Source organism: Choloepus didactylus, chromosome 7, assembly GCF_015220235.1.
Source record: "Choloepus didactylus isolate mChoDid1 chromosome 7, mChoDid1.pri, whole genome shotgun sequence".
Lineage (NCBI taxonomy): Eukaryota > Metazoa > Chordata > Mammalia > Pilosa > Megalonychidae > Choloepus > Choloepus didactylus.
In genome coordinates, this window is record NC_051313.1 from 2,337,251 (window position 1) to 2,349,116 (window position 11,866).

General features: G+C 45.6%; 1 protein-coding gene across 4 annotated transcripts in view; it reads left to right on the forward strand.

The window, feature by feature from the left end:
• Positions 1–10,776, forward strand: part of SHPRH (SNF2 histone linker PHD RING helicase) — a 104,496-nt gene extending 93,720 nt beyond the window's left edge. For all 4 annotated transcript variants that reach the window (XM_037842263.1, XM_037842262.1, XM_037842264.1 and 1 more), the window contains 5 exons: positions 4,120–4,212; positions 4,847–4,933; positions 5,679–5,857; positions 9,319–9,399; positions 10,438–10,776. In XM_037842263.1, coding sequence (XP_037698191.1) covers positions 4,120–4,212; positions 4,847–4,933; positions 5,679–5,857; positions 9,319–9,399; positions 10,438–10,534 — 537 coding nt within the window. In that variant the 3' untranslated portion in view covers positions 10,535–10,776. The remainder of the gene's footprint in view (positions 1–4,119; positions 4,213–4,846; positions 4,934–5,678; positions 5,858–9,318; positions 9,400–10,437) is intronic.
• Positions 10,777–11,866: the final 1,090 nt, after the last annotated feature.

The window sequence follows — 11,866 nt, forward strand, 5'->3', positions numbered from 1 at the left end:
GACCAGGCTCGATTCTGGAGACCTGAAGGCCAGTGCCGTTTGGCCCGTTTCCTCAAGGAACATGCTGGATGGAGGAAGACAGATGTGCACTGCTACAGAATGAGTCACTCTTCAGTGCACAGTGGGAGCACAGGCTCGGGAACAACAGAGTTTCAGCAAACGACCACCTTATTCCGTACACAGCACAGGCGGTCCCATTGTGGCCAGTAGTCCCCCAGGGACACCAGCTGCTCAGGTTGGGGTCAGCAGATGCAGCTCCACAAGCCCTGCTTTGCAACAGAGATGAGGGACACCTGTGCTGCCCGAGGGTTAAGTTTTTATACACCCCAAGGGGAGGGGGCTCTACCCTCAAGCAGGCTTTCTACAGAGTTTCTGCACTGGCAAGCTTGTTCCCAGTTTTGGGTTCAAGGTACAATAACACTGTTCCATCTCTGGGTAGCTTGTTTTTCTTGATGAGATCCAACATCTGCCCCCAGGCTACTTGCAGTTTCTGGTGAAATGGAAACATACCAAACACCTGCCTGCAAACAAGCAGGAGGGAAGAGGGGACAGGGGTATGCAAGGGCTGGGGGACAGCCGCTGAGCATGTCTGTGGCTTCCCAGCAACTCTCTGAGGTGTGACCTGATCCCATAGGAAGTCGCAGGTGGGAGGGCTAAGGTGGACAGTTGACAGGAGAAAGTGGTTCTGCTCCGCCAGAATCCCTCATCTTTCCCTTCTGAAAGACCAATTTAAATGTCAAGCAGAAAAATCTAGTAAAATAGAGTCAAAGAATACATGATGTTTAAATCCAGATGTCATCCATTGAGCACTGGGAAGTCACGGTGAGTTGCTTACATGATTGCGTTTAACACAATTAAATGTGAGCCTCGTTAAGACAGGTAGAAACATTTACCATGCACATTTAATGTCCACCATTTATAAAGAGGTTCTCCAAATCAGCAAACAATGTGAATAGACAGTTTGCAGATGAGGAATCCTAAATGGCCAGCAAATTTGGACTTACTCTCAGGGAAATCAGACTAAAAGAAAATCTGATTGCTCATTTTGCCTATCAGATTGGCAAAAAAATTAAGATATTATCAAGTGTGCAAAAGAGCCATTCTAGCATTTTTAGAGGACAGTTTGATAGGAATACTACCAAAATCCAAATATCTAAAAATTTTGACCTTTGACCAACAATTCCACTTTGAGGTGTCTATCCAGCAAAAAAGTTGCACGTATACCCAGAGCTGTAAGCCCAAGCACAGTCACAGAATGTTACTTTTAATTGTAAGAAATGAGTGAAATCAACCTAAATTATATTAATAAAATATTTAATAAATTATTTTGCATATCATGGAATATTATTCAACTGTTTGAATGATATAAATATATAGAGCCATAGAACGATTGCTAGGTACAATGTTAAATGAAAGAAGCATGCTACGAAATACTTTTTCAGAATTGTGGAGTGTACACTTTTACAGTGACTTCTAAAATGCAGACGGTCTAGAACGGATAAATTCCAAATTCTTAATGGTGTTTAGAGAGAAAAATGAAAAGGGATTTAAATGTTTTATCTTATATACTTCTGTTAGCTTACTAGTCCAATAAGCATATATTGCTTTTTGTGTTTTTTTTAAAAATTACCCAAAAAATGTCAAGTAAGCAATGAAAAGAGTATCCCCAAGTTAGAGGTGACGAAACTAAAATTCAAGGGTTTGTGACATACTTAGCAAGTAGGAGGAAACCAGAGCTTTTCTGACTTCTGTTGGGAGTTTTTCTACTACCACATACTGCCTTTCTGTTATATTTTCATGTTAGTAATCCTTTCTTTGTCATCTTTGGCATTTTGTTTTCATTTAGCAGTAAATTTTGAATTCTTATTAAAACAGATTCTTAGAGACAGTAGACTTTCATCATAGCATCTTGTCATGTGAAGTGACAGACATGTTTTTATAATTTAAATGACTGTCCTCAAGTAGTGTAGACAGTCTTTTGTCTTGGGAGAAAATGCCTTAACACATTGGTCCAGCACAAAGAGAATGCCGTCACTGGCTTTGATTTTAAAAAGTGGGGTCATGCCTGCCCAAAGAGGAGCAGAGCTACATAGAGGCGCCTCTTTTCCCCATGTCCGACTCTTTGGGAGCTGCCTGTTTTCCTTTTGAAGGAGGATGTTGAATTGGGTAACTTTCTGCCAGGCAGAGCCTTTGATTTCTCAGCTTCCCTGTTGTTCTTTCATCATGAGAAGTAACTGGATGGGACCCAAATGGCACAGAACTGTGGCATTCGGGAGAGTCAGTAAGAGCCAGCGCTGAACTGGCCACACGGACCAAAGGGGCTGCTCTACTCGCTTCCCACATCGCGTTAGCACCCGTTGGCGATGTTGCCTATCAAAGATGGTTCTGTTTTGTTTTGAACTTTTGGTAAGAAGTAGCACAACAGATGGAAGGGTTTTATGGTTATCCTGGTATTTCACTTGAAAATACTTTCAAGAGTGAAACCTTGTAGGAAACCTGGATGTTTTTGTCTGACTTCCTGAATGTTCACTCAGGCTAAATTCCTGTGTTCTCTCTACTCTTCTTTGGGATAAGTTTTAGACCGAAATGGGTCTCGTATTGTTTCAGTTTGCTAAAGCTCCTGGAATGCAATATACGAGAAATGGATTGGTTTTTTCAAAGGGGATTTATTAGCTTACAGATTCACAGTTCTAAGGCCATGAAAATGTCCAAATTAAAGCATCAACAGGACAACACCTTTTCTGAAGAAAGGCTGCTGACATCTTGGACACCTCTGTCACACGAGAGGGCAAATGGCTGGCATTTACTGCTCCTTCTCTCCTGGGTTTCATTGCCTTCAGCTTCTGGCTTCAGTGGCTTCCTCTCATCTCCTCTGGGGGCTTATTCTCTGAGCTTTCTGGGCTTTCTCTTTCCTTTATCCTCTCATAAAGGACTCCAGTAAAAGGACCAAGACCCAGCTTGAATGGGCAGGGTCACATCTCAATTGAAACAACCTAATCAAAAGGTCCCATCCATAGCAGGTCTGCACCCACAGCAATGGGTCAAAAGAACACGGCCTTTCCTAGGTACATAACAGCTTCAAACTACCGTACTTATAAACACATTTTGTTTTTTAACCTATCAGCTATAATTGGAAGTCTATAAATGCAGACTCAGCATTTTCCCTAACTATCGTGACAACTTAAAACTGGTCTAACGTTCTTCCTTGTTTTGTTTCTGTTTTTACCTCTAGTGTCTCTTCCTGTGAAGTGGGTAAAGCTGGTGTGGGAATACTTTATTTCCTTTTTGTTAGATCTGCCCCGCATTGTGGTATAGTCCACCCATGACGCTGCTCCTGTTTAATTTCCCGGGAAGATAGGAATCCTGGTTGACTTCTGTCAGGTGCTGGGCTCATTGCTTTGTTTGCATCGTCTCGTTCCATCCTCACATCAGCGTTTTGAAGTGGATTTTTGACAGATGCGGAAGTCTAGGCTGAGAGTTTAAAGACTGAGGAAGGTTGGAGCCCACACACCTAGTGAGGCTGAGAGCTGGACCTGGGTCTCTCTCCCCTCAAGACCACACCCTGCATATCCATTTCATTCCGGGGGAGCTCTCCCAGGCCTACAGAAACACTTGCTGCCTTTTCCTCACTCCTCCACTGTTGATCATTTTCCCGGGTTCACACCCTCAGGGTGGGCAACGCCATAGCAAGTGCACACACTTTGTAGGACCGGGGTTGTGTGCTTACAGTGTCCCTTGTGTGCGTAATGTTCTCACCTCCTTGATGTCTGAATGAGTAAGTGAAGGGTGGTTTGAATATTCATTCTCATCTAAAATAACAACATTTTGTAGCCATAAAACCCAGCCACTTCTAAAAGTCTCGTCTTCAGGATCATATCAATATGAATTTCTGGCATGCTGTTATATTTGATTCTCTGGGTATAAGTTCATGACTACAAATTGAGGCTAAAGAAAATTTCCAGCAAACACAGAATAGAAAGGAGTAAACCCATACATATGCACCTGACAATTTGTTAGGGTGCATGTATCGTTTTGGTAATAAAAAATATTTTTTTTGGTTTTCCTTTCCACCGCACTAGATTTTATTTGATTGTGATGTGTCTTCTTCTGTGTTCAAAGGGCAGCCATTCTACAAAAGTGGAAGCCGTAGTCAGAACTCTGATGAAAATCCAGCTTAGAGACCCAGGGGCCAAAGCTCTCGTGTTCTCAACGGTAAATCAGCATTTCACCCTCAATTTTAACACAGACCTGTTTTCTCTCTCTTGTCAGTGTATTAAGAACTGCTCTTTAATGTTTGCCGTATTGTAGCAGAGACTTAGAATGAATTACTGTGAGATTTGTCCATGTCTGTAGGATAGAACTATTGTTAGAGAAATTAGATGATACTTCACAGGGTAATTGCTATATTTTATTTAGGAATTTTCTTATTTTAATATTTTAAAAATTGGAATCTATAAACTTGGAGTCTAACTTAAATGAATTTAGTTGTTTAAGGAAAAAGAAAAAATTGAGGTAATCTAGTGAGTAAAATAATGAGTAAAAATTCTAGTTTTCATTTTTGAAAGATAGTACTCTATTCTTTTTCTTTTATTTATGTTCATCTTAATTCATTTCTCAAAGACACTTGTATTTTTCACTATCTTTAAGCCAGCATTTGATGCAAAAAAAAAAAAAAATTTTTTTTTCAAAATAGAGCTTAAATAATATTGATGACACTGTATTTGACTGTTTTTGTTTTTAATTTAATTCTAAAGTAAATTAAATTTTGATACATTCCCTTTTCAGCTCCTCTTTATATGAAAGCTATGTGTAAATATTGGTTTTCTTATTGTTTTTTGTGTTCTAGTGGCAAGATGTATTGGACATTATTTCGAAAGCCCTCTCAGACAACAACATGGAATTTGCACAAATCAGTCGTGTTAAGACATTTCAGGTTTGTCAAGAAGATTTCACTTGTGTTATTTTGAGTGGATTGAGTTGCAAATTGAAACTGCTGTTAGTTAACAAGATTACTCATAGTTACTGTCTTTTTTCATATAAGACCCCTTAATTAAGGTTTGCTTTCTTTATATTATAAAATTAACATTTAAAAGGAAAGTAAACAGTCATTTGCTATCTATTCAATTATACTCACAGCAAGACCAGGTTCTGTCTTCTTTTAATCTTTTTATTTAAGGTCTTCTATTTTGAGGTCCTGTTCTTTATTGTAGGAAAAGATTGCCTGTGATACACCTTTTGAGTGGACAGGGCCTTAGGAATTGGGTTCTAAAGACACTGCACAGTCACCCCATCCTGCTGTCACCCAGCTGTGGTGAGCAGCTCTGGGAGGCACGGAGAAGGCTGGCTGGACATAGCTGGACCTAGCTGGACATCCAGCAGAGTCTTGTCCCATCTCACCTCCCTCGGGGACATCGCATCTCTGTCATGTAGTTTAATCTGCATGCACCCTGCATCTATCGTGTGATCCCTGTAAATACAAAGAATAGGAGTGCTTATGGGGTATTTTTCCTCCAAATTAAAGTCAGGTAGCAAGTCTGCATTTCCTAAAATTGATCATTTTACATTTAATTGTCTCAGTTGTTACATTTCACGATGACCTTGTCCTTAAAGGAAACTGTGACATTCTGCTCTGATTTTGTCTCATCCAGTCAAAATTAAAATACGCCTTTCTCTTTCAGGAGAACCTTTCAGCATTTAAACATGATCCCAAAGTCAACATTTTGCTGCTGCCCCTGCACACAGGTTCTAATGGGCTGACCCTCATCGAAGCCACCCACGTGCTCCTGGTGGAGCCCATCCTGAACCCCGCCCGTGAGCTCCAGGCCATTGGCAGGGTGCACCGCATCGGGCAGACCAAGTGAGAGCCCTTCTGGCTGCGCGTTCCTGAGACACCAATGAGCCTTAACCCCTTTCTCTTACCTCCCGCTTACCCTATTCATTTCTGATGACAGCCTTTTGCAGTACATGTTTTAAGCCTGGTTTTATGGCCAAAGGGCAAATTGAGATTCCCAACCAGTCCTCCAAGCAGTCCCAGAATCTCCCAGATTTTTGCCTTTCCACCTTCAAAAACTACCCTGATCATGTCCTCAGGAAAGCTTGTTAGAAACAGCTAAGATGCTGCCCAGTTGAAGGGTTCCTCAAGACTGAGTAGCCTGTGGTTAAACGAAGGCATCCCCTGTGCATGACTCCTTTTGCATCCTGACCTTTAGGAGACCAGCCCTAGAGCTCTGACAAGCTCTGAGAGGCAGTGGGGTTTAGTCCAGGGCCCACCGCACACCTGAAAGTGACTGTTCTGTGGTGTGTCCCCCCTTTAAACAAATATCATATATTGACGCCCACCCTTCCATGGCCTCCCGGGTCTGTCATCTCCTGGACACCAGGTGCGTCTATAAAAGGCAGTCATCAAACATCGTCTGAGCACCTGCTCTATGTTAGGCTGGACACAACAAATGACTCAGACGGTCTCCTCCCCCAAGGAGGTCACCGTGTAGTAGATGATTTAAAATACTGCAGTCGAGTGTGCAAAAATAGAAGAGTGGGGTTCCTGTGTGGTGGAAAAGAGGGCAGTGATCAGCTCTGCCCCAGAGGCAGGGGAGGCTTCATTAGGTTGAGTCTTGAAGGAGCAGTTACTCCGCAGCTGGGCTAGAAGAGGTGCCTGTGCAGCCAGACAACTGCAGATCCAGGAGCTCCCAGGTGAGAGCCCCTTGGCCTTCTAGGGCTGCCCTGCATTTGGAACTGCTGGAGTATCAAGTGTGAGATGAGGTGTGGTTGGGGGCAGAGAAGTGTGGACAGCTCTAAGCTGTAGACATGAGCGCAAACGGAGTCTCAGTGGCAAGCAGGAGAGAGACTTGTCCATCCAAACAAATCCTCCAGAAAGTCCAGGGAAGTGGCATTAGCATAGTACCTGCGTGCTCACTATAAAGCACGACTGGAAACACTGGGTGGCTCATTTGGTTCTTGTTTAAATGTTGACTTGTCCTACAAGTGCATTTCTAAACCATAGATGGCCTCACCCTGACTGGCCACAGGTCTTAAAGGGCCGTGCAGCTCTGCCAGGACAGGGATGCGCGCTTGCCGAGAGGAGAGACAGCCTTAGGTTTTCTCTCCCCCTCCCGCCCTCCCATGCAGGTGAAGCAGAGAGTGGTTGGAAATGTCTTGTATTTCCATCACCATCTTCCTGCAGCTGTTTCTGCCGAGCACCGCCTCAGTGCCATGCAGTCCCGGTACTTGGGATGCCCGTGTGGAACTGACATTCCAGCTGTGAGGGGTGTGGGCTTGAAGCAGGGGTTAATGAGTCAAGGTGCTCTTAGAAGCTGGGAAATCGGGGCAGATGGGCAGGGCTGAGGGGGCAGGTGCTGGTCTGGAGACCTGGACGGCCTTGCTGGGAAGGCAGCCTCTGAGCCAAGACTTGGAAGTGGTGAGAATGTCTGTCCTGCAGGGATCTTGGGGAAGAATGTTCCAGCACATGGTGCAACCCAGGTGGGGCCCAGAGTGAGTTGGGTGTGTGCAGCAGGTTGAGTAGCTGCTCCAGTGAGCCTAGGGGAGAGACGAAGAGGTGAGGTTATGAGCTCGGGGCCTGGGGCCACTGTGAGGCCCGAGCTCCCACTCCAAGCAGCACAGACGCCTTTGGATGCTCTGAGCAGGGCAGGAGCTTGGGCTTGCCCAGTTCTCGGAGAACCATTCTGGGCCTGGCTGGGGAGGGAGAAAGCGCCCAAGAGAGACACAGGTGAGAGCACAGGTGGCCGGGACCCCATGAGAGAGGGTGTGGGGGGAGCAGTCAGACCCTGGCAGGCTTTGAAGGGAGAACCACTGGACGTGGGGGCAGGCAGCGAGAAGGATGACATAGCTGTGAGGTGAGGGGAAGCTGCAGGGCGGGCATTTTCAAGAGGGGAGGACAGAAGCTCAGTTTAGATAGTTTTGAGGTGTTTATCAGACATCCAGCTAGGGGTTTCTGTTCGGTAGCAGGATATGCAAGTCCAGCATTGTGTGTTTACTTTTACTGCAGTGGAAGGGGGTGGCCCCTTCTCTCAGAAGCCAGCCCCACCCTCTCATGTTCTCACAGACTTTCCTCTTGTGATACATCAGCTCATAAGTCCATCTTAATATTATCCATCCTTAAATTTTTAAAAAACCGCTCCTATAACACTACATCCACCTCCCATTCCCACTCCCCCTTTCTGGGTGGTCTTGTCCCCACTGTGTCCCTGGAGAGGCTCATGTGGCGACTGATGACCTGCTTCTTGCCAGAGCCGCAGCCCCCCGGGTTCTCCTTTCACTCTGCACCCGCATGAGTGTGTCCAGCCCAGAGCTTTAAGTAGCTTCTGCCCTCAGCTGGTTCAGATGTGTGTCCCCATCCAAGTCAGAGCCGTGGAGGCGACCGTCTCTGCACATGGATAGCAGAGCTACTAACAGGCATCTCAGGTTAATGAGCCAGGAAGGGTCCTGCTGCAGCCCACCGACCGAGGCCTTCCATCGTAGAACAGGCACCACCAGACCAGAAATCCAGGATCATCCTGTGTCTCTTCTCCGTGCCCCACGTCCAAACCGTGATTTAAGTCCCGTCACTCGACCTGCTAAAGACAGTCCAAGTCTGCCGACTCTTACCGGCCCCACCGATACATACCTCTCCTACCTGGGTCACCCCACAACATCCCACCTGCTCTCTGCCCCTCTCCTGTCTCCACACAGCAGCCCAGGGGTTTCAAGTATAGCCAAGCATCACCCAAGTCCTGCACACAGCCCCCACTGGCTTCCCATCGTAACCACACTGCGTCCAGATCCTGACGTGTCCTCCAGGCCCTGGAGGACTTGGCCCTGCACACCTCCAGTCAAAGGCTCATCTCTTTGCCCTCCCAGTGCGCTTCGTTCTCTTCTAGGGGCTTGGTGCTTCCTCTGTTGGGTGCCCCTCCACTCCTCCTCTGTTAGCAGCCTCATCCCATCCCTCAAGTTTCACCTTGAGTATCAGCCTCCTCGTGGCTCTTACCTATACCAGAAACCATCCTGCTGGTCCAGGTGTCCATCATCCATGTCCGTCGTTAGAATTCAGGGAGCTGGAGCTCATTGGTCCATGTGTCCATCGTCCGTGTCCCTCGTCAGAATTCAGGGAGCTGGAGCTCGCTGGTCTGTGTGTCCGTTGCCCGCATTCCTAGTTGAAGCGTCGGTTCAGGGAGCTCGCCTCCTTGAAGCCCTGCTCAATCCCCACGTTGGTGAGTGCTTGACCCAAGCAGGCCCAGGCCAACCGAGGAAGTGTAAAACCTGAGGTCTGCATGTCACCAACTTGTTTAAGAGGACTTTAACTTAAAATTGCGTGTCTTCCAGACCGACCATCGTACACAGATTTTTAATTAAAGCCACAATAGAAGAACGAATGCAGGCCATGCTGAAGACTGTGGAGAGGAGGTAGGGACAGTTGGCTGCAATGGGTGGGGAGGGTGCTCCTGGCTCTGGAATCGGGTTGGAGCTTTCTTCTTAGATGTCCTCTGCGGCAGCCATAGAAAGGCACAACCAGCTTTTAAAAGCAGTGTGTGGACGTTTTACCTGTTCAGTCTTATTCTTGTTTCCCAGCTAATCCTGTGGACATTCTAAACTTGACTGAAGTTAAATTATTTCTAGGTTTTAATATGTGAGTATGTTTAAACCATCTCACATCTCTTTGCTAAGTTGGATTACTCTTTAAATGAAACTTGCCTGGAGGACGTCCGCCGCGAGCTCAGCTGGCGGTCGCAGGTTAACTCCAGCGGCGGAGCGGGAGAGGCCAGGCAGCACTGGCGGAATAGGCTGCTTTAGAATCATAAAACTTCCTAACATGCCGTATTCTGTTTTCTTTAAAGTCATGTTAAAAACGTAAACGAATGCCTTTCTGCTCCCTGCGAGGTGGGTGGGATTGGAGTGTGTTGCCTTAGAAGGGAGTGTGTCCACAGAGCCCCCCCCATGGCAGGGCAGCACCTCGAAACCAGGGGTGGTTTCTTCCCCTGTGGTTTACAGGAAGGACAGCGGCTACCCCAGGAGCTTTTGCCCCAAACTTGAAGGCTTGTTTCCATATGTAACAGACTTCAGTAGTTTTACTTAAGCTGCTTAAATAAAATGGGAACTTGAAAGCTGCTGAAATTCTCTTGACAAGGTACCTTTGGGTAGCAAGAAGGTAAATTATAAGGTGCAAGCCTTCGTCACAGTGGCCATTGGCAGGGGTTCATTTCTTTGTTTTATTAACTGTGCAGAGAAAGGAAACATGGTATGACAAAGCTCGAAAATAACATCCAGCAGTCTCCACTAATTTTCACAAAATGAAATTATGCCCTCATTGCGTGCTCTCTTCTGGGAGGTCCATATGGCTAATGACGAAAGCTTGGGGACCTTCTGTGTCTCGTCTTCTGTCGTTACTGATGTGCTAAAGTCCTGCGTGTTTCTTTCCAACCCGGTTCCTGGAAACTCCTGCAGCCACACGAGCCCCTCAGGGAAGCACTCGGAGGCCTCCACCTTGACCGTGGCGGACCTGGCCGATCTGTTCACCACGGAGACGGAGGAGCTCGAGTGAAGCCTTCGCACCGGGTCCAGCCTCGGGCGAGCGCAGCCGTCAGCTGCCGGAGCCGCAGGGCAGTGTAGACAGAGGGGTCCAGTGGGTGTCCGTAAGCGCCGGGCCTACGAGGATGACTTTGTTTCTTCTTTGGTTGTACAGTGTCCTATGAGTTAAGAATCCTTTTCAGTATTCCATTTCCAAAGGATCTGTAAAGATTTTTAATTTTACACTTCTAATAAAACATTTATTTTTATTCCAAAGAGTGTATCTATCTGATGATGTGAGGGAATGAAGAAAGGTGCTGTGTACTTTTCTTTTGATGAGCTGAGTCTTATAAAGAGTTGGAATAAGAGAGAAAATAAACTAATCTAGTTTTATATGACCTGTTATTGTCATCCCACAGAGATCTCATTCTAGAAAGGGCCTTTGATGTCTTTAGCATGTGGTTCACCAGTATCTTTTAATGTTCTAAATAGATGGTGAATTATATTAACTCCTAGTTATTTGAGTAAGATTTAGACTGTAACTCCATTCATAGTAATTTCATGTAATAAATTAATATTAGGCAGTTACTTCTTTTCTCTGCATCTTGCTACTAAGAATCAAAACACTGAAAACTGTTCATACTTTCCTTATGTGTTAATGGTGTCATGAAGGCTGGAAACTCTAAGTAGCATTTTTTAAATGAATTAATATTTACCTTAAAATGATCTAAACTGCTTTCTCTACTTTTGATTTTTCTTATTAAGTTTTTACATGTTTTAAGAATATATCTATAAATATCACAACTTTTTTATTAGTTCATGTCTTGTCATTATAACATGGAAATATGGCAGGGTTTTTTATCATTATTGTACTAATGTCTTGGATTCTTTTCCTTTCCCATGTTCATGTGAAACTATACTTTTTAACCACTATTTAAATTTGTGATAGTGTTTGTTATTCTATCCCAGTTGTACTTCCCTTAAAGACAAATAGTGGATCCTTGGAACAAGAGCGTGTCTTGCTGAGATCAGCAAATGATCGCGAGTAATCACAAGGGAGGGCTGCCGCCGCCGTGAAGAGCTGCGGGCTTTGAGAGCGCGGAGTAGGAGGTTGCCCGCTGGGTCCTCGCCGGGCATGTTCTTGGTTGTTTCTTCAGCCTTCAGAGTTTTGGTGACCCTCAGGACCCTTCGCTCCCGAAACCCTGGTAGGAGTACCCTGGACTCCGTCTGCGCAGGGCTCTGGTGCCTCGTCCCGGTGCGCTGCCTTCCCTCGGCCTGTGGGAAACCACGGGCCTGGTGCTGGTGCTTCACCTGAAGGGAGACGGGCATCGGTTCTCTTAGGGAGATTAAACACAGCTCTTAGTGT